At 34.5% G+C, this 26,050-nt stretch overlaps 4 protein-coding genes and 1 pseudogene across 7 annotated transcripts; 3 read left to right on the top strand and 2 right to left on the bottom strand.

Annotated features, from left to right (window-relative positions):
* Positions 1 to 641: 641 nt before the first annotated feature.
* On the bottom strand, positions 642 to 5,795 carry LOC129870755 (prohibitin-1, mitochondrial-like). Its single transcript, XM_055945614.1, has 7 exons — positions 5,728 to 5,795; positions 4,457 to 4,643; positions 3,260 to 3,376; positions 2,926 to 3,096; positions 2,499 to 2,711; positions 1,984 to 2,174; positions 642 to 724 (listed from the first exon to the last, which is right to left on the bottom strand). Exons 2-7 carry the CDS (start codon positions 4,631 to 4,633, stop codon positions 715 to 717), a joined length of 879 nt encoding a protein of 292 aa, XP_055801589.1. The 5' UTR covers positions 4,634 to 4,643; positions 5,728 to 5,795; the 3' UTR covers positions 642 to 714.
* A 4,697-nt stretch (positions 5,796 to 10,492) lies between these two features.
* On the top strand, positions 10,493 to 10,960 carry LOC129871009 (probable E3 ubiquitin-protein ligase HIP1). Its single transcript, XM_055945873.1, has one exon. The coding sequence runs from the start codon at positions 10,493 to 10,495 to the stop codon at positions 10,958 to 10,960; it is 468 nt and encodes a 155-aa protein (XP_055801848.1).
* Positions 10,961 to 12,430: 1,470 nt separating this feature from the next.
* LOC129870179 (disease resistance protein RPS2-like) lies at positions 12,431 to 19,567 on the top strand. Of its 4 annotated transcripts, XM_055944834.1 has the most exons (5): positions 12,431 to 12,514; positions 14,303 to 17,323; positions 17,515 to 17,811; positions 18,507 to 18,974; positions 19,105 to 19,567. In XM_055944834.1, the coding sequence occupies exon 2, from the start codon at positions 14,314 to 14,316 to the stop codon at positions 17,311 to 17,313; it is 3,000 nt and encodes a 999-aa protein (XP_055800809.1). In that variant the 5' UTR covers positions 12,431 to 12,514; positions 14,303 to 14,313; the 3' UTR covers positions 17,314 to 17,323; positions 17,515 to 17,811; positions 18,507 to 18,974; positions 19,105 to 19,567. The 4 variants fall into 4 exon arrangements, with proteins under 4 accessions (XP_055800809.1, XP_055800807.1, XP_055800808.1 ...); XM_055944832.1 differs by lacking the exon at positions 17,515 to 17,811; XM_055944833.1 differs by having other exon boundaries at positions 17,679 to 18,974.
* LOC129871008 (uncharacterized) lies at positions 18,481 to 18,993 on the bottom strand (annotated as a pseudogene).
* Positions 19,568 to 22,292: 2,725 nt separating the features above from the next.
* On the top strand, positions 22,293 to 25,746 carry LOC129870675 (uncharacterized). Its single transcript, XM_055945516.1, has 2 exons — positions 22,293 to 22,571; positions 23,638 to 25,746. Exons 1-2 carry the CDS (start codon positions 22,359 to 22,361, stop codon positions 25,576 to 25,578), a joined length of 2,154 nt encoding a protein of 717 aa, XP_055801491.1. The 5' UTR covers positions 22,293 to 22,358; the 3' UTR covers positions 25,579 to 25,746.
* The last annotated feature ends 304 nt before the right edge of the window (positions 25,747 to 26,050 follow it).

Raw genomic sequence — 26,050 nt, 5'->3', positions numbered from 1 at the left:
TCAACACAAATATGCAATTTGAGAGAATGTATGAACAAATTTATATGAGTAGAATATGATCTGCCCCCAAAGGTATTGAAACAAGTCGACCATAGGAAACCTTCCTAAAATATATTTAAAATCTCTTTTGCTACTACAATATTGAAAGCATTCCTTGTGTCAATACTTTAATACATACTAATTTAAAAAAATATTAAAAAATAAACCTATGATGTAACCTTCCGGTGAAGGAGATCCAATTGACCACTCTTGTCCAATTTGACTTCGTACATTGTCATGAAGAATTAAGTACGTTGATAAGTCATTCAATAGCTCTTCCGCATCTGAGGCTAATTTTAGATCTTATTCCGATGATATAATTAGAAGCTTTCCCAATTTGAACACATAGGAGTCTAATGACGAGAAAGAGGGAAGCCAATTCCATGACGAGTTGTAGGAAACACAACGAACATAAATGTGCAGACTACCCCAACTGCCATTGGCAATATCGCGAGGATTTCCTGAGCATCTGGAGATGGAGAAGGGTACAAACATTTGATCACATTCTGATCAAACGCCGCGACAGCACAAAAAACAAGTATTGACAAAAATGCATGAAAGAAATCCATGAATTTCAGCTTATATTTTTGTACATCCTCAGGAGGGCACGAGCCATCAATAATCCATAAGCCCCTGAATGTCGCTAATCCATAACGAACTTTGCCTCTCTCGTCTCTAAAACTGTCTGTAAAACATAGGAAAAAACATGAAATAGCGCAAAATCCTAAAAGGAATAAAGTCATAGAATGACTAATTGAGGAATGACATTGTCCTTCATGTGTTATAACTGGTGATAATATTTGGAATGCAAGAACAGAACCTGAAGGTAAAAGGTTTGATAAAAGAGCTGTTTTTTTGAATGTTTTTCTAATGACTTTTTGTGCTGGTGTTTTTTTTGGTTTTTCAACAATTTGTAAATCTTCTAACAAAGGTATTTCCAATGGATTTTCAGATGTAACAACAGATTCTGTTCCTAATTTCTCTGCATTAATCGCGACGGAATCTGAATTCTTGGTGACCTCCATATCAACAATGTGTTGAATCTTGTAAAAAAATTTAATTTTTTTTTTGAAGGTTTTAATTCAATGAATTTATAATTTGGGGGAATTTTGAAATCTATATATAACTCAGAATGAGTAATATGCAACAAATAAGATACAGGGTTCTGGTTCATTTGTTATTAAAAAGGGTATATGGGTTTTTAGTAAAAGATTTAAAGGACATAATTAATTTACGCCTTTATTTTTACCTAAATTTAGAATGTTGATGCCTAGGGTTTAAATATGGGGTTTATTAAATTGGTTTTAATTATGGTTTTATAACGTAACGTAGTTATTTTAAATGAGTCTTAGGATACTTTAATTATATTACTGAAAAAAACTATCCAAAGTATACTTTAATATGAAAATATAAACACTTATTTCCATTTCAATAAATAAATAAAATATTAGTGAAAACAAAGGGGTGGCTTCATAAGTTTATGACTAGGGCCAGAGCTAGAAGCCCGAATGCAAGTTCGGTCAAATCCAATAAATTTGTTATACCCGAATACAAATTCAGTCAAATTCAATCTAGCTAAAATATTTCAGATAAAATCTAGCTAAAACTTCAAAAAATTACTAGATTTCTGGATACAACTCAAAATCACCAATGCGAAATCATAGAAAATCCGTCTCTTTTGAAGCACCCAAAATGCGTTTATTCTCATAGGAGTAAGACATATAAAAGAAGTATACATTTGAAGTGGAAAAGAAAGACATAAATGTGAGACCATATATTTATTCCAATTGCAAATTTAACATCATCCTAGAGGATTTCACCTGCAAATTAAAACGATTCCGTATATCCAATAATGCTCACCCAACCATTTAAAACAGGCCGAGGAAGAACATGAAATGGCGAAATAACAAACAGTTAGTTAATGGTAGCATCCTACATACTCACTTTCTTCCGGTGCTATTCAAGTTCAAATCCTGAAGATTGAGCAACAAATCATCAGCACTCAAGTAGGCTTTGTTAGCTGAATTCGAAATGGTATGTGCAATGTCTCTTGCTGCTTCGATTTTCCTGAGCGTTATAAATGCTGGATTGTTGGCGATAGCTTGACCAATCAGCTGCGCGCTCTTAGCCTCACCCTGCAAGAACAATACAAATAGGAACTCAAGCTTCATATAGAATGACAGGTTGAAGAAGTAATTGAAGATTAGGCTAGCATTGAAAAAAATTGTCTTCAACTATCTGTTTGGCTATGAAATTTGATCAGATTTTCAAAATGTGATCTTCAAATATTTTCACGTTTTTGAGACTTTCAGTACTTACACAACTTCAATTTTTTTTTCAAATAAAATGTATGTCCAAATAGAACTTCAAAAACTTAAATTTTCAAGTTTCGAAAAATCTATGGTCAAACGGGAGCTATGATTAAAGAGAGAAGGATAAGATTGGGAACTACATTTGACCTGAGCTCTAATAACAGCGCTTCGTTTATCTTGCTCAGCTTTTTCCACAATAAACTTAGCTCTCTCAGCTTCTTGAGCAGCCACCTGTTTTGCTTCAATTGCCGCTGTGAACTCCTTTCCAAAAGTCAGGCTCGTTATCGAGACATCATCTAAAGCGATGTTGAAGTTGGCTGCTCTCTCAGTTAAGATCTTCCGTATTTCTCTACTAACATTCTGCACGAGTTACACACAAGTGAATAAAAATGGCGAAGAACCTTTAAAATTTTCAAGGAGTTTCTACGGCAGCCAAATAGAAAATCTGTATCCAATATCAGAACATTCCTCATGATTGACGCAACTACATACAGTACCGATGAAGTATTACCAGTTACCGCCTTGTAGCACAATAATCAACACATGAAGTAGGTACACAATCTCTTGCACATACCTCTCTCTGGGTGATAAGCTGGCTAGCATTGTACTGCGCAACCACAGATTTTAAAGTTTCGTGAATAATTGAAGGCAGGACCCGTTCATTATAATTTTCACCAAGAGTTCGGTAAATAGTGGGTAGTTGGTCTGGTACTGGACGTGTGAGAACTCGAAGTCCAATTTTTACCTGAAAAACAATCAAGCAACAAGATCAAATTTTATAGTACTTCATATTGTACATTCTTTACAGCATGTTACCCTTTCCCCTCATTCCCCCTTCTTTCGGTTTCTCTTTTCCTCTTTTATTTCTCGGAGTACAGAGCAATGCAGATGTTGAGAAAAAAAATTACCGTCTGAAGGTCACGACTTCCTGAAGTACTTTCCACTAGATGTGGACGTGCACGAACATCATATATCACAGGCCTATCGAACCAAGGAATCATGAAATGGGTCCCTTCCGGATAAACCTATTCATCAAGAAGACATAAGGCAAGTCGAAAGTACATGAAAAACAGGTCTAAAGGACCATATATTGGGATTTACACCATCAAACCACCATATTGAAGATACGATAAAATAAGTAGATGACAATATCTTCAAACTATAATACTTGAATGTGATTGAGGATTGAATATAATTTGACTACTTTTATGCTGGTGTTAACCTCCTCTTTTATCCGGGCTTGGGGACCAAAACCAACTATATTTGTGAGCATACATGGTTAGAGGTTTGTATATCAGCGTAGGCATAAATCATAAGTATGACATTTGAAAAACCTCTAGTTTTGGGGACTCCATATGTTGTCTTGAAAGAGAAATTACTAAATATTGGGATCAAATGAGTCTGAATAGACCATAAAATATATATAGAGAATTGAGGAGTTCTTGTTATTCCAATTCTGTTACTCTTTAATGTTTTCTGCACTTTGATTAACGTATTATTTTGTTGTAGTGACTGTTCCTTTTTTGTAGGCTTTGTCATACACTCTTTAGCATTTTGTCTTGGCTTATTCAATCCCGTTGTTTTTGTTTTTTCGAACTCCTTTGTAATGCTTTTACCTGAGTTGAGGGCCTATCAGAAACAATCTCTCTCTCCCAAGGTAAGGGTAAGGTCTGCGTACCCACCACTCTTCCCAGACCCTACTTGTGGAATTATTGTTTTAGTTGACACAACTAATCTGGGATTAAGGTGCAATTAATTGATTGATTACTTCAACGTGCTTTAACATCAAGGTCCTGAAGAAATATGAACATCGCATACTGATTTATACTTTTTATTAAAAAGATAGAAGCAAACGGATCCTGCTTGCTAAACCATGCCAATGGAAGAATCTTCCGAGTACATCCAGAAGGAAATCTTGAAGAACCAAAGCTATAGTAGACGAATTTCCTTAACTGTATGAGGGACTCAAATCCTTCCCTGACCGAACTATATTTCTTAGAGTTTCAGAGATGACTGTCATGGTAGCGTCAACTCAAACTAATTTCTATACTGAAAAAGGGTCCAAATATCATCTTAGTCCAACAGGGAAAGTACAGAAGGCATACCTTATCTTTAACACCAAGAATACGGTTGAAAACAATGGCACGATTCCCGCCATCAACATTGTAGAGACTATTCGCAACTCCATACACACCAAGACCAACAACAAGCCCAAACTTGATCAAAGGGGAAGCAGCACCACCACCAGGCATCTTAGGAACCTTAACATTCTTGAGATCCATCTACTAGCCCCTGAAAGTAAAGCCAATAAAAGTCATCATTATAATCAAGTTCTCGCTCCGTTTCAATTCATTTGTCTTACTTTCCTTTTTAATCTGTTTAACAAAGAAAACTTCTTTCCTTTTTTTGACAATTTTTTAATTCAAACTTTTCATATGACATGCTTAAGGCCACAAGATCCACGAATCTTCTTTTACAACAACAAAATACTACAGTAAATTGTAGCGATGAGTCAATAACTATTGTTTAACAAGATTGAACAATTTAACAAATTAATCTCACTGTTTCACAGAATACAGTCAATAGTTTGTTGCTATTTCATAAAACTTTTATGAAACATTCAAATATAAACTATGTACACTAAGATTGTAATAATCAGGAAATCTTTTAGGATAGCACAACCAACCAAAAACAACAATACATGATCGTCTTCCAGTCGCTCTACGTGACTGGGCTAGGCCAAGTCAGAAAGACTTTGATAACTCAAGGTTCATATTTAACCAATTCAATTAGACATCATACATTATGCTAAATATAAGTAAAATCCATAGAGGCTAATTGTACTGAAATGTTTCTACCTTCACGATGTAGGGATAAGGCTGCGTACACACCACACTCCCTAGAACCCATTTTTGGGATTATACTGAGTATATTATTGTTGTAAATGTGTATATAACAGAGTCAAAGATGTATCAAACAGAAGCAAACATCTCAATTCAGAAATCTATATTTCCTTTTGTTTTTGGATACATGAAATGTTTAGGAGTGTAAGTATAATATCTTACCAAGCTGAAAATTGGCGATAAGCGGCGAAATCAGAATTTAAACTTTATAAGGGTACGAGTTCAAAATTCTACCATAGTACTTTAGATTTGTTGATTTGAAATCTATTACTTATATTAATTTAATTACTTTTTTAGCACGTATATAAGGTTTGAGCCAAAATTACGATGAACACAAATTGTACACCAATGCAGTGTTATATTGTTAGTTAAGCAATTCAATGACAAATTGTCAAAATTATGCACAACACATTAAAAAAGCATAACAAAATTACACTAAAAAAAATGGAACTTTCAAAGAAAGATCTTTTTACCTGATCGAATTACAGGGAAGAATCTTCTAGAAAGTTATTAGCAGAGTAGAACTGAAATGGGTTTTAATGGAAACATGGAGAAGGGATTTATTAATTGTTTAGGGCTTTATAATTTATCTAAAATGGTCAAATTTAGCCTTGAGAACTTTATTAGTTACAAGTTTGGCCTAGTATATTATGTCACAGAGAGAGAAAAAAGTTTTAATTTTGCCATTGACTTTTAATGTAAACCGATTTAAAGAAAATCGTTATTAATAATTTGATGATTATCCACAAAGTTACAATGGCTAGGACGGGTAATTAAGTTGATGGGTGGTAAAGTAAATAAAGGATTTAGTGATAATTATTTAGTGGTAATTACATTATATTTAGGAGTAATAATAAATATGATATTTATAATTATCACTTTATATAAATATCATTAAAGATTTTAGTCACTTTGGATGCAATACATTAACTCAATTGCAGCTAAAAGGAGAATCTATTGCTACTAAATATTTCTTTTGTTGTAATTAGTTTGATTTTTGTAGGTCCTTATGTAAGTATGCATATAAAATATGAAGTCATTCTTTACATTGTCCCCACAAATTTTTAAAACCAACTAACTCATAAAATGATTTACATATATTTAGGAGTGACAAAATTAGCGCATGAAAATATGATCCGTCCAAAATTATGGAAGACTAGTAGTGGAGTCACTATCAGGATTGTTGAATAGGTGTAACGGCCTATTAATTTTGAATCAACAATAGGAACTCGATGTGTGTTGAAGTTATAGAAAAAGAGATTTATGATGGACATTGTGCTACATGGGATGAAATACTTATCCTGAGTTTAGTTTCAATTTTACTTGTTTTAAAGTTATTTTGGGGGAATGAAATACAATTTCTCTATATATAATTTGTGTGTCATATTTGGAAGGAGCATAATAAGAAATGCTTTAAAGAAATACCTATCCAAGTTTAGTAGAAGCTTTACTTATCTTAAAATTTTATTGTGAGAATGAGCAAGATACAATTCCTCTACATATATAATTTGTATGTCATATATGGAAGGAGCAGAATAGAAATGCTTTGAATTGAAGTAATGTTTAATTTGAATTTTACTTGTCTAAAAGCATTATTTTCCGTTTGCAACCATGGTAGAAGTGTTACATGATCTTTCAGTATTCCTGTTGTCATTTATATCTCGACATCTGTAATACAAAATAATAGGTTGATCAATGGCAATTAATCGAACATTTTTGGTTCATAACATTTCTGGCAAACAATAAAGCACGTTTCATCAAACTCATGTAAACATAAACTAGTTAAAGTATTTAATGAGGCGGGTTCAATTTTGTAATCAAGTGAATTCCTGATTAGTGAGATGTTCTACGTCTCCTCCCCCATGCCCTCTACTATATGTTTATATTAGCAGTTAATGTTAAGGGTAAAACAAGAAAAGAATGTATTTCTATTGATAAGCTAAAGTGGACAAGTAAAATTGAAAATTTATTTTTAGTATAATGGGTAAGTAAGACTGAATGGATGGAGTAATGATGTAACACTAAATCCACAAAACTGATAAATCTTTAGTCTGAACATCTTTTGAAAAAGGAAATTTAGGGGGAAAGCAACAAAATGAAACAAAATATTAGGATAAGATTTCCCAAATCCTATTAATCAAATCCAGTAATCATTTTTTCTCTACAAATAAGGTAGATTATCATCAGTATCATCAAACCTAAGAAAACATGTCTCAAGGTCCCTATTTCACTACTTGTACAATACCATCTGTTGAGGTTCTTGATGAAGAAGTAGAAGAAGAGGACTTTGTGAATGACGAATCTGAATCGCTTCTTGATGATAGCGTTGATGGAATCGATGAAGAAATGGAAGAAGAGGAGGAGCAGGATGAAGAGGAAGAGAAGGAAGAGTTTGCGAATGACAAATCTGAGTCTATTCTAGATGACAGAGTTGATAAAATCAATGAAGAAGAAGAAGAATAAAAATGTGTGTGAATGACATTTTTGAGTCGATTCTTGATGATAGTCTTGATGAAGAAATTTTTGAAGAAGAAGAGGCGGAAGAAGATTTTGCCTATGAGATAACTAAGAGGATTTTTACAATTACAGAAGAAGAGTTTGCCTATGATATATGTGAGAGGATTTATAGAATTATAGAAGTGAAAGAGGAGTTTACGAATGATATATCTGAGTCGATTCTTGATGATGATCTTGATGAAGAAATTATTGAAGAAGAAGAGGCGGAAGAAGAGTTTGCCTATGAGATAACTGAGAGGATTTATAGAATTATAGAAGTGAAAGAGGAACTTACGAATGACATATCTGAGTCGATTCTTGATGATAGTCTTGATGAAATTGATGAAGAAATTATTGAGGAAGAAGAGGAGGAGGAGTTTGTGAATGACAGATCTGAGTCGTTTCTTGATGATGGTCTTGATGAAGAAATTATTGAAGAAGAAGAGGAGGAGGATGAAGATTTTGTGAACGACATATCTGAGTCGATTCTAACAACGTTCATTACACATTTCAAGTGCCACAATCAATTCTTGACAGACACCTATAGCGATGAACTTGAAGAAGAGGAGGCCATGAGTTTCATGTTGAATGCATCAAAAAGTGGCTGCAGAGGAAGAAAGCATGTCCCTTTTGTATGATTGCCTATATTATTCTTAATCTTGTAAATTCAATCACAGTACTCAATTTATTTAAGACATTGCTTAAAAGTGTCCAGGGTCTATCGAAAACAATCTCTCTACCTTTGAGGTACAGTAAGGTCTGTGTATATTCTATCTTTCTCAGACCCCATTTTATGGCATTGCACTGGATATATTTTTGTTGTTGTTGTTGTATTGCTAAAAACAAGTTTAGTCTCTCAAGCTCAAGGTGGAGAATCGAACCCCCACCAATGCAACAAGATTGATGCAATCTTGATTTTGATGATTGACAAATCGACTGAGGAACCTGGTACCATCGATGTTATTGAGAAACGTCAACTTTACAACTGTAAACTGTACCATCTCTGCAGCTGTGTGGAAGCACTGCAGCAGGATTGCAGTGGTCCTTTCTCTCCGCGACCAATAGCAATTGATTAAGGTTTTGACTTCTCTCATATATAAAGGGAAGTGACCTAGAAGCAAAATCTAGTTCTTGCATATAACAAAATTCACTTCTGTCTCAGCAAAAGCCGTCATAGTTTTCCAAAAGCAAAACTCCGACAACAAGGAACTTGCTTGTGTCATCTGAAGATGCTCTTAGTTCTTTGTTGTTAGGTTTTGTATTTTGCACTTACATTGTAAACTTAGTCCTCCTTGAGACGAATGTGTAGGTGTTTTTCTTATGTTTTGTTATCATTTGGAGTTTGTATCAACTAGAGTTAGTTGATCAATTAGATTGCAATAGTGTTATTGCATTGAGGTCTTGTAATAGAGTTGTTGCAAGGGGGAAAAGATTAAGAGTTTAATTCCTAAGATTACAAGAGTCGTTGCTCGTTGTTAGTGAAACTGTTGGTGAAATCTTACTCCGATAGGTCGTGGTTTTACTCCTTACTCTTTGAACAAGGAGGTTTCCACGTAAATATCGTGTGTTGTTTACTTGTAGTTACCGTTGTAATTTACTTACTGTTTTTAGTAGTTATATTGAGTCAAGAACCTGATCCTTGACTCGTGATGAATTCATACAAGCCATCAAAAATAAAAGTTCAGGTAGCCAACCAATTGAGCTATTAAGATTTCTCAACAATGAATACATTAAACCACTGAACAAGTGCTTTTGTTATTCCAAAGAAATGATCATTCAGCAAAGTGTGCACAAACAACAGTAGTGCAATTAATGAGTGAGATAACTTGCATGACTAATTTGAATTAGGAAGCAAATCAGCAGAATAAAACTAGAAATGTGCTTACTCTCTAGATGAATGGTTGGATAAAGATATGACACTTGATTTTATAAGATTCACACTCCTTACACATATTGATAATTTCCTTCTAACAATTTTTCACAGAAAAAGAAGACAAGGAACCTAGGTCTCCCCTCAAGAACAACTAAAGAAATCAAAGTGGTTAATATTTTAATTTTGTCTTATTTACTTTCTTAAGTTCCGTATCAAGAAATTTCTTTGTAAGCTAATTGTTTTCTTTTTCGTAGACTCCCAGAAGGCTCTGTAGTAGATTTTGTAAGCCTTTTGTTTTTTTGTGAGTGATTGCATCACTCAAGGCTGAGTGTCGTACTCCTCTGCTCTTTTTTTTGCTAATACAACACAAAACTATCCGAATAATTGATTTTAAAAAAAGTTCTATGTCAAGTCAAAATAGGACAAACAAATCAAAACAAATAAAATAATAATTAAAAATGATATAATAAAATTACTATTTTATTTATTTCTTCTTAAAAAGTATACTATGTCAAACGTAAACAAGTAAAACATGAACGAGGGATTACTACGTACAATGACTATACTCAAAGAAAAAAGACTTCATGTGTTCCTCAGCATGTTGGGATAAGGAAACGTGAGGAGAAAGCCAGAAAAAGGAAAAAAAAAAAATATATATATATATATAGGCAAGAAAAATAAGTAATTCCCAAATCCCAATCAAACTCTAAAACAATTATTTCATCCTATAAATAGAATAGAATTAATAACCTTAGTTCATATAATTGAACTCCCATTTTTTTAAAACTTATCGTAATATTCCTTTTTGTCAAAACCTAACCAAGAAAAAATACAAAAAATATTTTTTCCTTCAAGAAATTACTAACATCATGTCTCAAGATCAACAAGATCCTCCTACAATATTACCACATGATCAAACAAGTGAAGGAATTAATAATAATAATGAAGTGCAGCAGCCTAGACGGGTTCGTTTCACAATTATTCGACTGCAGCTGTACGCCCAATCGGTATCGGTTCTTGATGAAGTTGATGATCATGAAGAAAATTATAATGAATTTTTGGATCATGACAATGACGATGATGATGACGTGTCTGAGTATTTGAAAACAAGAATTTATAATACTCCAACTAAGGATATAGGTGATGATGTTGTTGTTGAGGAACAAGAAGCATGTTCTATTTGTTTAGTTGAATATAGAGATAATGAAGATAATATTGGTACACTTAAATGTGGCCATGAATTTCATCTTGAATGCATCAAGAAGTGGTTGATGAGGAAGAAAACATGTCCCTTTTGTAGAGCTCTAGTTTTGCCCACATATGACTATATAGATTGATGATTCACTAAATATCTGTATCGACGTTGTTGATATAATCTGAAAGAAAATTCTTTATTAATGTATCTTTTGAATGGTTTAATTTTAATATTGCTTGTGATTCAAAGAATAAATCTGTGCTTAGTTGGATTAATTCATTGGATAATTAGGGAAGTTGATTAAAGGGTTCATTCGAATCCATTGTTTATTGGATAATTAGGGAAGTTGATTAAAGGGTTCATTCGAATCCATTGTTTATATGTATAGGGTTAAAATTAAGTTTTACGCATATATAGGGTTAAAATTAAGTTTCATCCATTTTATGCTCTTATTTAATGATAAAGGTGACATTAAAAAAAACTTTTTTGATTTTTAAAAAAAATGAATAATTAAAACATAAATAGTATAAGGAACTAGTACTAATAAGTTACCACTCAATTCCCGTGTATCAATATTATTATTATCGTTTCGAATTATATTGTTTTAATTGTCAAAGACAATACTATCAAAGAGGAAAAATTGTGCTTTCTTGTCCATAAAATATTGACAAATCATAATTTTGGTCATTATTATATATTATTATCTGGTTAAAAATATTGGACCTTCGGATAATTGAAACTTGCTTTCTTATCTTTTTATTTGTGAATTTTTACAAATTTATTACATTATTAACTATTAAAATAATTAATTGGATATATTTTGTTGTTAAATTTGTTGTGCTACACAAATATTTCGGAATAATATAACCAAAGGTAATAATCCCTCTTTCAATTTATCTGTCCTAATTTAATTTTCTTTTAGCCTATTTCAAAAGAAAATGTCTTTTTCATTTTGGACAACTCTTTGATTCTAATTTCCACATAATATATTCAAAATCACAAAATTAAAAGACAATTGATACATTTAACATATCTTTAATTTAAAAACACATAATTCAAAAATATCTTTTAATATCTTAAGTTTCATATTAAGTCAATACATAACAAATAAATTAAAACAGAGAATATTATTTCTCATGTAATTCAAGGTTAAATATACTAAATTAATTCAAAAGGACCAAAAGCTAATATATTTTATGAATAGTTGAAGAATAAAAAAATGAGTTAGCCGAAAGCACAAATATTTAAAATTAGAGGAATATTAATAATTAATGGAATGTCAAAAATTCAAACACCCTTAGAAATAAATAAATACTATTGAAAATGCCAACTTCAGAAATATATTTTAAAATACGTAAATTTAAATTTAATCCATCATCAATACGAATACCCAATAGTGTCGGTGGTGTGCAGCCAAAAAGGGATTCAGCAGCAATTTGGGGTGTGTGAAATTCTAATGTGGGGCAGGAAAATGACAGATGAAGCTTCTCCGAATATACAATATATGAAGATTGACTTCAAGTCAACGCATAGCTGCAATAGACTTTCATCCCCTCAATTGAATTAAAAGGCAAAATTATCTTCATTTTATAATATTCACATTCGTTAAACATATTGATAATTTCCTTCTAATAATTTTTCACATAAAAAGAAGATAAGAAGCCTCCCCCTCAAGAACACTAGAGAAATCAAAGTGGTTAGTATTAAGTTAATGAATATTTTGATATCTATTTGTATACATGAATATCTGTTAATATTGCTGTGATGAAATTTAGTTCTATTATCAATTGATAGTGTGAGGAATGTTTATACCTACTCCCTATTTTTTCTTTGTAAACCAACTATACTCGGAATAGACAGAGGCGGAACCGGGATTTCTTGTTTATGGGTTCTAGACCATACTTCTTTTCTTCTTATTGGGTTCCGGACACATTAATTATACATATAAAATGAATTTTGTAAAGACAAATATAGAATTTGAGTCAAAGTTACTGAAATCTGTCGAACATGTAACAGCCCATTGTGGCTCCGGCCCTCAAATATAGATAGTTACCCATGTATAATTGACTTTTACATTCTGTTTGGATGATGGTATTCTATGGTTTCATAATTTACGGTATGATACTGTACAATACTATGTTTGGATAGACTGTATAATTTGTTATTGTTTAATGATAATTTTGTTGTTTGGTTTGATTGTATGATACTGTATCGTAACTAATAAATTTATGAAAATGCCCTTCGCATATGTAGCTAAGGTTCTAATTTTTTTTCCTCATAGATGTGTGATTATGCACATGACCTTGTAAAAACACTTTCTCGCCTGATCTTTTCCTCCAATGAGTTGAACTTCCAAGAAGAATGTTGTTCTCTTCTAGGGGTACCGTCTCCTAATTTTGGGATACCACCAAATTGGTGGTTTCAAAAAGTGAGGGTTTTCATGGTTACAAAATCATGGAATTAAATCATACCATACCATGTAATTAAAGAAACAATCAAAACAAACGTGGTTCTCTTACTAACCATATCATGTCATACCACGAAAAACCACCATCCAAACAAGTTGTTAAGTGAACTTGTTTAAGTAATAATTACTTATTTTCATTTCCAATGGATAGAAGTTAAGGGGAAATACTATACTTGGCAGTCCTATTAGGTGGTTTCAGTATTAGAGATGGCAGTGGTGCGGTGCGGTGCGGGTTGTCTTATTGCAAAATTAAAACCCAGCCCGGCTCCGCCCCGCATAATATTTTCAAATATTATGCGAACTTGCATCGCATAACCTTAAACCTTCCCCTCCCTGCATAGCTTTAAATCCGTCCCACCCCGCTCCATTTGCCATCCTTATTCAGTATAGACAGTTACTTATCCTTTTAGCAGCTTAAACGTAATTAGTTGTGATTTATCAGTGTCGGAGTCGCACATTAGTTGAGGGTTTGGGTTGTAATATCTTTATATAATCTCGAATGATTCTCACCTCATAATGAGTTGACGTTTGAGGATGAGAATTGTTCAAAACCCTATAGTAATTAATGAAGTGGATTGGGAATTATGAGGTTTCAGGTTCAAAACTTGGCAGAGGCAAAAACATGAGGTGATTTCTTATCATTTGTCCAAGCCTTGATGGACAGAATTATCTGGTACTTATACTGGTGGGAGGTAGCAAGTACCCGTGGAATTAGTCGAACTGCAGCAATGATCTGTAATCAGTACATGTACAATGTTTATATGCAATTGAGAATGAATTGACTGGCTTACTGTCCCTAACAGAATGGACAGAGTTGTAACTGTCCTAACTAACTGGACTTACTGATGTATCCATTCCTAACTACTTTAACCAACTGTGTAATTTCCCAATTTCGTGTACTGGGATATGAGTTGCAGTCTTGGGTTGGATTCAATGTCTTTTTCTTAGATATTCACTGAGATGAGCTCCTCATTGTTGCTTTTTTTTTCTTTATCTTTCCCTTCTGTTGTTTTGCAGACATACTTGCCATGGAAATCATTGGTGCAGTGGTTAGCATGATGCAGTGTTTTTGTGGAGAGACCTGTTCTCGTCAATCCATTTCCGAAACATGTACATACCTGAGAAGGCCTCGTGCATTAGCAAATAGACTTGATGAAAAGATGGAATTGCTTAAAGCTCGGGAGGAGGATATCAAAAGGAAGTTACATGTGGAAAATGTATGGCGCGGGATGGAGCCAAAGGCTGAGGTAAGTATGTGGCTTACCAATGTAAGAAAGATTAGAAGTAGTATTGCTACCATGCAAGAGAAACTTACTGTAGACCAGAGGTGTTTAAACAGATGTTTGCCAAATTATATTTCTCGATTTAAGCAGGGGAAACGCATCAATAAGAAAATTAAAGAAGTTGACAGGCTCCTGGGGCAGAGCATATTTCCAGATGCTTCGTTGGTTGATACGATGCCTCAGAGGGGAAAGATATTGCCAGTATCCTCATTAGTGGGAGAATCTGCTCAAAGAAGTTTGGAGGCCGTATGGGAGTATTTGAATGATGGACACACTGGGATAATTGGTATTTATGGAATGGGGGGAGTGGGTAAGACATCCATTCTCGTAGAAATCAATAATCGACTTTTGAGAGAGAGCACAATTTTTGATAATATCATTTGGGTTACAGCATCCAACGATTCAAATGTCCAAAAATTGCAAAAGGATATTGCCAGAGCAATAGGCTTATCTTTTCAGGATTATGAAGATGGTGAAATGACAAGAGCAGCTGAATTACATGAAGCGTTGATGCGAAGAAGTAGATTTCTTTTAATTATAGATGATTTGTGGGAAGCATTTCCTTTGGAGGTTATAGGAATGCCATCCCCAGGTTTCGGAGATTACTGCAAGTTGATAATAACTACTAGATCCATGATGGTTTGTCGTGGCATGGAAACAGTGAGAGAGGTCGAAGTTAGTGTTCTTTCTGAGGAAGAAGCGTGGAACCTCTTTAAACAAAAGGTCGGTGAGGAGGTGCTAGCATCTCCAACATTACAAGTTGTTGCCAAGGATGTGTCGAAGGAGTGTGGAGGTCTCCCGCTAGCTGTTATAACAGTTGGTCGGGCTTTAAGAAGAGAAAATGATCTGAGGCAATGGAAAAATGCATTAAGCCAGCTGAAAAGTGCAACCGGAAGAATAGAAGGCATGGAGAGTCGAGTCTTTGCACGTCTGAGATTTAGTTATGAAAGACTGAAGGATAATGTGACTCGTTCGTGTTTTCTTTATTGCACATTGTACCCAGAGGATCATCATATCGATACCGAAGAACTGATTAAGTACTGGACATGGGAAGGCCTGTTGGATAATCTTGGGTACGGAGAATCCAAGATGTTGCAGGGAAAGATGATATTAGATGAACTGAAAAATGCATGCCTGCTAGAGATTGGATGTCAAGAACGTAGTTTGAATGATTATGTCAAGATGCATGACCTCATTAGGGATATGGCAATAGCTGTTACAAGAGAGAGTCCGCTCTTTATGATCCGAGCAGGACATGAGATGCGTGTCCCACCAGTTGAGAGTGAATGGCTCGTAGGCCTTGAAAGAATCTCGTTAATGAGAAATGATTTGAACTCTTTGATTTTGGAACCGAGATGTCCTCAGCTAACCACCTTGCTATTGCAGTATAATTCATTGTCCAAGGGCGTACATCCTTCTTTCTTTAACCATCTAAGAAGTCTCAAAGTTCTGGACTTATCTTACACGGGCATCTCTGAGTTGCCTGATTCACTTTCTAATCTGGAAAACCTCCATGCTTTACTTCTACGTAGTTGTTGGAACTTGCATCATGTGCCAACAATGGAAAGGCTGAAGGAGCTGAGGGTTTTAGATCTCTCTTCTACATCAATTGAGTGTGCACCCCCCGGGATGGAAATGTTACTCAATTTGAAGCATCTGGATCTCTCCTACACTACAGTTCATGAATTTGATATTCAAATTTTAGGAACATACAGATTTCTGGAGAGTCTCTTAACTATTGGTCTATGGCAACCTCTAATGCTCGGTCCAGATTTTGTTAGTATTGTGAAACGCTGCACCATCTTGACAAATCTTGAAGCCAATTTCAGCACCTTGCAGGACTTCAATTTTTATGTCTCGTCAGATCACTGGAACACACTCGATAGTTTCAAATTTTGCATAGGCTATCCCCAATCCTTTAAACTACCCGGAAAAAATAGCATAGGATTATTTGGAATTCACATTGTTGAAACAGAAGCCTCTTCTTGGTTGCCAGGTATACTTGAGTTGGTCATTCATGAATGTTCTGGAATCACTCACTTACCAATGTTTATTATGAACGCTTCTTCAGACGTAAAACGTTGCAAAATAAAGTACTGTGATGAGATGGAATGGATTATAACTCCCGAGTGGGGCATATTTCCTAATTTAGAGTTGCTAGAGATCGAGGGCCTGAGCAGACTGCAGAATATATGTAAGGAGATTCCACCAGCAGGCACTCTTTCAAACCTTAAGGTGTTGAATTTTATTGCTTGTGATAATCTCTTGACTCTGCTGCCAATTGAGTTAGTGCAGCAACTCATAAACCTCGAAGAGCTTGAGTTGGAAAGCTGTTCGATGCTGGAGGAGATCATAGTCACTGAAGCGGAAAATGAAGAGACCATTCAAGAGAACAACGGTGAAGTGGTCCTCCCAAGTTTGCAAAAATTAAGATTAGTTTCTATACCAAGACTGAGAAGCATATGCAGAGGTCCAATGATTTGTGATTCATTAACGATTATTGAAGTCGTTGATTGTCCAGAGCTGGAAATACTTCCTTTCTTTTTGGAACTAAGGCAGAAACTAGTTGACTCTCTCAAACAGATAAAAGGAAGCAGAAGTTGGTGGAGGACGTTAGAGCGGAATCACCCTACCGCGACGTCCCTTCTTGCTCCATTCCTTAGACCTGAAAGGGAGGATTTTTCTGCTACTAATGAATATAGTCACAGTGGCAGCTCTGGAAATTCTTCTTTCGGGCCACGATAACATTCTTACTGTGAGTAACATGCTTGCACTCTTAAAAGACTTTTTAAATTGTTAGCTAATCAACATTGATTTGAAATCACAACTTTGGATTTTTTGGATCATATGTTTTTTTTCAACACTAAAGAGAATAGATGTAGAGGGTTGATTGAGTAGGAAAAGTAACTGAAAATTTGTATTATGAATAATCGCTATTTCTGGCAGGAATCCCAGTAAACGGATAGTAACAGAAAGACTTATCCCTTGTTTGGATTACAGTTTTATCGTTCCGACTTATTTCCTATTGCAGTGTGATGGTCTCGAGTTTGGGCCTTTGGAAAAAGTTGAGTTTTTCTTTCTCATAACAATGCATTTTCTCTGTCATTTAGTTATAGAGCAGTACTACCTATATTGTTCAGACTCTTCAAAAATGTTGATGGGGAAATTCTCCAAAAGTAGTGCATTTTTGGAATCCAACATGGATGCGACAACAATTTTGGAAAGTCCTAGCAACATAGAGTAGTGGGTACTATAGCCTATATTTTATTGAACTGTACTGTCTTATTTAACAGTTCATGATTGAGACATAGTAGTTGTTCTTTGTGTAGTTCTCTTTTTTAAGGGGCTTAAATTACGGATTCTCATATTGGAGCCAACTATTTTTTCCTTTTTATTTGGGTGGAAGTGGAGGCCGGGCTCTATAGTTGGTTGTGACTTGTGAGTCATGTATTGAAAATCCTGTATCCTGTTTGTCTTTGCTGTATAGTGGCTTCTTCGCAGATAAGAACATGAAGTATAACCAAGTTCGAGTGTTGAAGTGCTAAAAAATATCTAGCCCATGAAAGTATCAGCAAAGATTCTAGCTGGGGAATGCTATATAGAACTGTCGCATGAAATCACTATAGAAGTTTGGCATATTAAAAAACAAATAAAAGAGATGTGAGGTTCCACATGATGTCTCAAACATTAGAAAAGTGTTCCATGTAAACAGGATTAACGTGCTAATGAAGCTCCGTTATTGCTTGAACATCCTGAAATGTTCTTTTGTATCCCATTGAAATAGAATATATATAGTATGAAAACGGAGGGGATTAGTGAGTTTTTTTCTTTTTAACTTACACAAAACCATAATTTATTCATTGTATGCACAGTTCTTCCTGATGAATCAGTCCAAATTAACAGAGTTTATTATCATGTATAAACAATGATCATTTCAGGTGAAAAATCAGTAAGAATACCTTTTCTCTAAGTCTACACCTTCTTCAGTTGCCCGTGTGTTGATGTGGTTCTTGACACGATCAGCTCCAAATTGGTTTGGCTCCAGCGGAATGCTAGCAGTCTTGATTGAGTCCTCACCATGAAAATTGAAACAGGCTTAGAGTTTGCACATCGGGTATGTCCCCTCCTGGGGCACTCACCTTCTGTGCTGTTGGTCGTGCAGCTGAGAAATCTGTGGATATGATTGTAATGTTGTACATACTTAACGAGGGATGAGCTTCACTCATCGCTATACCTCTGGCTCGAGAAACCACTTCTAGACCTTCATCAGGTTTCACTGGAACTTGCTCTGGTTGAGCCCGTCCTGCACCAGTTGCCCCTGAAGTTAGAGCATTAATATCCCAGCTCATGCCTGATGGTGTCCCAAGCCTTACTAGTCGGGTGAGCAGCAGCCTATAGATAAAAAGGTACTGTTTTCATTTGCATTGTTGTACTTATCATTTGCTAGAAGTTAATGCCATCTTAACTAGTAACAAATTTTGTACTATCCTTGAAACCGGTTTCCAATTTCTGCTGCAACTTTTTTCCTTTTTTTAGGAGCAAGCAGATTCATCAAGTTTAATCCTGCACCAGTGAATGAATGACAATGTTGTCCTCGACACCAACGTGAGGATGAGCACCATCATGCTAATCATGAGCAACATATGTAATCGTCGTGATCCTATAATAGGTTCACAATGTTATAGCTCAAGGATTGAATTTTGCAGCACGTTCAATGGATTCGAGAGCTATTGTAGAAGTTGCAACATAGTAACAATTATATTGATTGTAGTACAGTTTTCTTCTTGGCCTTGCACATTTGCAAAACAGAGATTCTAACATTAGTTCAAGGTGCTGTTGAGCTTTATATATCTTTTAGACACAGCTTTTTTATATGTCATGCCCATCTATATGTAAATCAACTTACTTTTATGTACTAAAATGTGAAGTTAATACTTCATCTCAAGTGTTTCTTAATGGATGAAACTTTGGAATTTAAGGGAATAAATAATTTTTATTAAAAATTTACACAAAAGAAATATAGAGTTTGTACGACAATTGTAATACTTGATTGAACTTCCTTTGTCGATGCTTCAAGAATTCTAGTATATCATGCATATGAAATGAAGTCGAATACAACAAATGAAAAAAAGCACAAAAAGCTCTTTAGCAATAAATTTGTCATTTTTGCATTATTGAAAAAGGGTAATAATGTTGCACGCAAGAGTATGAACTAGTGATCAATGAAATAATGGGAGTATCATGAGGTCTCAGGTTCACTCAGCAAAGACAAAAACATTAAGTGATTTCGCACAGACATGACGTACATAATAAGGGTGGGGATGTGAGAATTGATGGTCCAAGACAAATATGTATGGTGTACCCAAAGTTGGAATATATTAAAAATGTGATGAAGGATAAATATAACTTTTTTCTAAAAATACAAGGACAAATACGATCCTTTCCCGTTGTTTCTAAGAAAATATAAATTTTAAATGTATCATCACATGGGATGAAAGGTGGAAATGGAATTAAAATAAAAGGGAGCTATGGAATTTATTTTGGGAAGAGTATTTCGAGATTACAAAACACGTATAAAAAGATTTTAAAAAATTAAAAATAAAATAAAAATGCTTATAAGCTGAAAATTATAAATTAAACAATTCAAATAGTGTTCATATATATCGACTGCGTACTTATAAGTTTATCCAAATTGAGGATATAATTTCCAATGCTCACTTATAATTTGAATATAATAAAATGATTATACAAAGATCTCTGATATTTGAACAAATCCTGTTGCTTCTGCTCTCAGTCAAACTACTGATTTAAGTTTCAACTTTTTCTCCATTTGTCAAGAGATGCTATTGCTGGGATCTTGGGATTTTAGAAAATTCAAAAATATTGTTACGGATTTATCAAAAATTGTCTTTCTACCTTTTTGGCGAATTTTGGAGGGCAAACAATTATACGATATAATAAGGTAATTTTCTAGAGGTTGACTCAATGGTTTTTGGAGATTTGTTCCAAGTTTCGTTTTCTATTTTTGAATCTTTTCGAACTCTCTTAGTAAAAGTTCTGAATTCGTTACTATAATATTAAGAATAAAATTATATTTATATCATCTTTTATAAATTTTACTTATCGAATTATACTATGTATGTTATTATTATAATGGATGAAAAAAGAAAAAGAATTAAATTAAAGCCAGTGTCACAAGTAAGGTATGCAAATTAAAGACGAATGTAGAAACCTGGTTGATCACAAAAAACGGTGTTACAGTTTTTGCCTGCCCTCAGTTACTTTAAAAAGTTGTGAAGTCTACTCTCTTGCAATGAAATATAACGTGAATTTAGAGGATAATCAGACCAATTAGGCAACAGAAGGCATTTCTCCGTTCTTTTTTAATTATCATGTTTTATTTTTCGAGAGTTAAGTTGACTAATTTTTAAAACTAAATTAGATTACACATTAATTTAATATTTTAAAATAAAAAATTAAATTAATACGATAGATTGCAATTTTTTAAATATGAATATGATGAAAAAAATACATTTTAAAATATTATTTAAAATTCATGTAATTTAACTTTTAAAAAGAAAACTATGATAACTAAAAAAAAACGAAGTTAACTAAACTAAAAAGAAATGCAAGAGCCAAGAAGTGTACATTTCCCGTGCCATGCACATTTATCTTTCTATCCTTGTTATTTCCGCCACTCTTTTCCTTGGGGTGTGTTTGGCACAAACAGAAATATCTCTCTTTAAAATATTTTTTTCCGTCCTACTTTATGTGGTTTTGTTTAATTTGACCGGAGTTTAAGTAAGACTTCTAAAAGTTTTGGTCTAAATCAAATCATAAATATTTGTGTGGCTATAAATCATCTCATCAAGGATAAAATGAACATTTTAAAGTTAAATTATATTGTTACTAAATATAAAAATAGATCATTTTTTGGAGAGTAAGAAAAGTGCGTCATATAAATTGGGAGAGAGGAAGTAAGTAATTTTCTGGTGTTTAATAACAACAACAACAACAAAGTCTATTAAAAATAACATCTCTATTTTTATAAACTAAAGATAAAATTACATACACATCATTCTCTTCAAGCCTCACTTATAGAATTACACTAAATATGTTAATGTTATTATTATAGGAGGAGGTTGAGGTGGGAGTGTAGAGTGGTGGAGGTGGGGAGCTATGGAAGTGGGGATGAGATCGGGTGGGTTGAAGGACAAAAAAGAACTCAATGTGACTTGTAAAATTTATTTTTCTTAATTTTATTTTACTCATTAGTTATAAATAAGGAACTTTTGTTTTTCCAAATAAAGATACTATCTTTGTCTCAATTTATATGGCTCATTTTCTTTTTTAATCCGTTCAAAATAATGACATATTTATATTAACTTTAAATTGCTCATTAGATTTATAGTCACATAAATATCTATAACTTATTTTACACCACAAGTTTCAAAAGTCTTTTTTTCTTTTCTTCTTAAATTTCATGTCAAGTCAAACAAACTCGTATAAATTGGACCCGAAGAAGCATATTTTTTTTTAAAAATTGATTAACCAAACATGAAAAATTGTAAAAACATTGCCAAACACACCCTTAATGTACCTCCATGTGTATGTTTGCATAAAAATAGAAAAACTAGAGAGAAGGGGGGGAGGAGGCAGTTTGAAAACCACTTTGAGATGACAAGAAACATGCAAGATGTGACACTTTCTGCTTGACATACAGGAAGAGCTAGAGAGAGAAAAGGGTTCATTCTTGTTTTCTCCATTTTCTATAAATTTCTAAGAGAGAGATGGCAAAGGGGGGAAGCATGAAGGGACACATGCAGAGTCACAACATGAATGGAAGTAAAGGAAGAACAACATATGTAGTGTTATTGCTTCTTGCTTTTGGGGTTGCAACATTTGGAGTAATGATTCTCCACAAACTCAGAGAGAGGCGCATCTTCAACCTCCTTGTCAAAGATCAAGAAATTGAACTCATTCACCTTAAACTCCTCTTGCAGGTGCTCTCTCTACATCTCTTGTGTTATCTCTGTGTTTGTATTTTTTCTTTGTGTGTGTGTGTTTGTGAATTGTGACTGTCCTTGAGCAAAATCCAGTTCCATGCATGTATGTTTTTTTCATTTTCCCACCTGATATTCAATACTCGCATTGAACTTGACTAAACTTAGATTCTCGTAAGTTAAAGCTTTCCTTAACAAAGGCGACTTTATATCTAAAATTTAAATTATAAATCTCTAATTAAGAATGAAAACGTACTCACCACTCCACCACGATTCTAGTTGGTCATGGATATATGTCACATCACTTGTTGGCGGCTCTAGATTAGACTTTAGATCATTTGATGTGCAATTTTAGCAGCTCAGTTGGTCGTATACCTGAACTTTCTCTTTGGTGAGAGTTCGATTCCCCACATTATAATCTCTCCATCTCTCCTCCCCTTCCCCTACCTCCGGCTCCTAGGTGATAAATATATAAATAAATAATAAGACATTTGCTGCAGTTAAAACAAAGATTTAACAGGTGGTGGGTTTTAAGATTTTAAATTGCTTCAAGGGGATTTGAGAAAAATAATACTCTATTAGTTCCAAAATAAGTTGTGTTTTTAGCTTGGGTACATCCTTAAGAAACTATTCATTCCTAGAAAATAAGTAGTGTTTTTATTAACTTACTCCTAATCAAAGAAAAGCTAGTTAATGGCTCTTGGTTTACGTAAACAAGGGTAATTTTAGAAGAATAAGATCAATTCCTTGTTGAAACCTAACACCACTTATTTTGAAACAAAATGAAAAAGCTGAAACACCACTTATTTTGGAACGGAGAGAGTTAGCTTTTTGATTTAGTTTTGAGCCTTAGATTTTGAACTAAAAGATCAGATAGAGACTTATATGCTAAATCAGTTGAGGAGAAATCTGAAAAGAATTTTATTCTTCCTGTTCATAAGATGAAAAAGAACAACAAACAAGAAGATGTTTCATAACTGTATTTCTACTAATTTCATGCAACTATTATCTTGCAAATTCATTATGCTACTACCCAAGCTTATAGAGATTGTCATCTGCGGGACAGAAAGAAAGAGAACATACGAAAGAAGCTAAAAGGAAAGCGGAGGAAATGAAATCCAAGATGCAGTGGATTCGTACGCAGAGAAGGGATCTAGAGAGCAAGATCATGGAAATGAAATCAACAATCTCTTCCCTTCAAGATGAACAGAGAGTAATCGAAGTAGCTCTCGAAGAAAAACAGGATGAAATCAAGATGCTTACAGAGAAACTTACAGAAATGAACCTGAAGGATTCCCAGGCTAAGCTTCTTTCTGAATCTGTGCAACAAAATGAAGCCGAAATTGACATACCTGTAAAGGTCTGGTCAGTGAGTGCAGACGATCCATCAAATCCAACTATAAACTTTACCACCAAGGCTGCAGGTACAAAAGAAGCAACTGGAGGAGAAACCGAACAACTGCGTGAATCCATAAAAAGAGATGACCAGAAAAATTCAGCAGAAAATATACATAGAAAAGCCACGAGGCAAGGTGAAGACAGAGGACAGGCACAAGATGGAGAGGGATCTGCTGACTGGAGGAGCAATACTGGAGAACGGGAGTCTCGTGAGTTGAGAACTGCTCAAGAAGATGTTCCAGGCGACATAAGCAGCACCATATTTCAAACTTTGGATGGCAAAAGAGAGACCACTAACAATTCTAAATCCGAGGAAATTTTCCTAGAAGAGAAAAGATACGATAATGGGGATTCATCTGTGGAAACTATCAATCATAGTGGTCAAGTGCAAAAGCAAAGCAAGGAAGTAGGGGTAATAGATGCCACAGATTGGGAAGAGCATGGAACAGCAGCTGATTTTGCGGATTCTCAAGGTAATAACCAGGAATCTAGACAGAAGTATAAAGACGGGATGAAGTTAGAAATGAAGGAGAAGCACAAGAGTACAGATGCATCAAGAGTAAAGCAGGAGCACATAAGAAAGACAAAAGGGAAGAGTCGGCGAATAATTGCAGAGAAAAAGGTCACTGGAAGTGGTGGGAATACTGAAAAAAGAAGCATTGTAAGCATGAGAAACAGAAAGTTGTTCAAAGAAATACAGGAAAGTGCAACAAATGAGAGAGTTGGAGGCAGTAAACAAGAGAAACAGAAACATAAGCAAGAGAAGAGTATGAACCCGTACAGAAGGAACGAATATGATCCAGAAGATCACAGGATTGACATGATCCAAAAAACCCAACGATTTAAAAATCTGGAGGAAAATTTTGGAAACCAAGTCAGGTTCAAACCAGAACAAAAACTAGATATGAGGAAACAGAGAATGCAAGATGATAACTCAAACCTCGATGACGCTCCACGACGTAAGACAGCACCTAACACTAAGAAACCAGCAGGCGCTCAAGAAGGTATCCGAGAAGGCAGGAAATCTGACACGAATGAGATAACTGAGAAAGGGCAAGAAAGAGAAGCCAACAACACGGAATCTGAGATGTCACGGAGTTCTCAGGAAGTGCCTACAAAGACAGCGGCTTCTAATGTCAACAGAGTTTCAAAAGACACCAGAAACAAAAAGTCGGATGAAACTACACAATCACTAGAGGCAATCGGCATCATTAGAGAACACCAAGAACAAGAACAGGCTGATAGTCTTCCCAATTTTTCTGAGCATGCAAATATTTCTGAAAGAGATGTCAAAGCAGACGACCTTCAGGTTGAGAATGATCAAGAAACAGGAGGAGTGGTAGACCAGTCAAGAGGAATTTCACAAGAGGTCAGATATCAAAAACTCAATAGCACAGCACGCGCAGAAGAGGAAAACAACACCATATTTATAGACACAGAACAAAGGCTGGGCGGCAATCTCCACAGCTCTTCCACACATGTGAGAAATGCTGAAATGGCTTTTAAAGATAGCAACCTTGACACTGAGAATGATAAGGAAACAGAAGACGAAGATCATTCTATAGGCTCTGCTGCCAACTTGGAAGAGGAGGGAGAAGACGTGAATTGAAATAGATGTGTCTGAATTTTAGTATAGACAGTTGCCTGACAGAATGCTAAATTTGCTTCATTTCGATGTAAGATGATTATGTTTCTATTTTTAGTTTAATGTAAGACAAATACTTGCGTCTTAATTAGCCTGCAGCAGTGGCAATTTGTTGCTTCGACTTACTAATCACTTTCATATCTCTTAAGCAGCCCCTGTTCCCCCACAAAATTCCGCATGCCCTATGATACAACAATATTGTGAAAGTAACACAAGAAAAATGAGGGGCGACAGGGGCAAAGCAGAGGAAGTAATCTCATCAAAACAGTAGGTAAAGGTGTAAAATGGAAACCACCAACTTTTAAGCTCGAGATTTTGGATGATGAAGGATGATTTTGGGAATTTTTCATGAAGTTGTTAGATTGACTTATAAGCTGCTTATAAGTTGTTTTTAGCCTTTTTGAGTGTTTGACTGACCAACTTAAAGTCATTTTGT

This window comes from Solanum dulcamara, chromosome 10 (assembly GCF_947179165.1).
Source record: "Solanum dulcamara chromosome 10, daSolDulc1.2, whole genome shotgun sequence".
NCBI classification, from domain to species: domain Eukaryota; kingdom Viridiplantae; phylum Streptophyta; class Magnoliopsida; order Solanales; family Solanaceae; genus Solanum; species Solanum dulcamara.
Note: the sequence above shows the minus strand (reverse complement) of the source record. Positions and strands in the feature narration are given on the sequence as shown.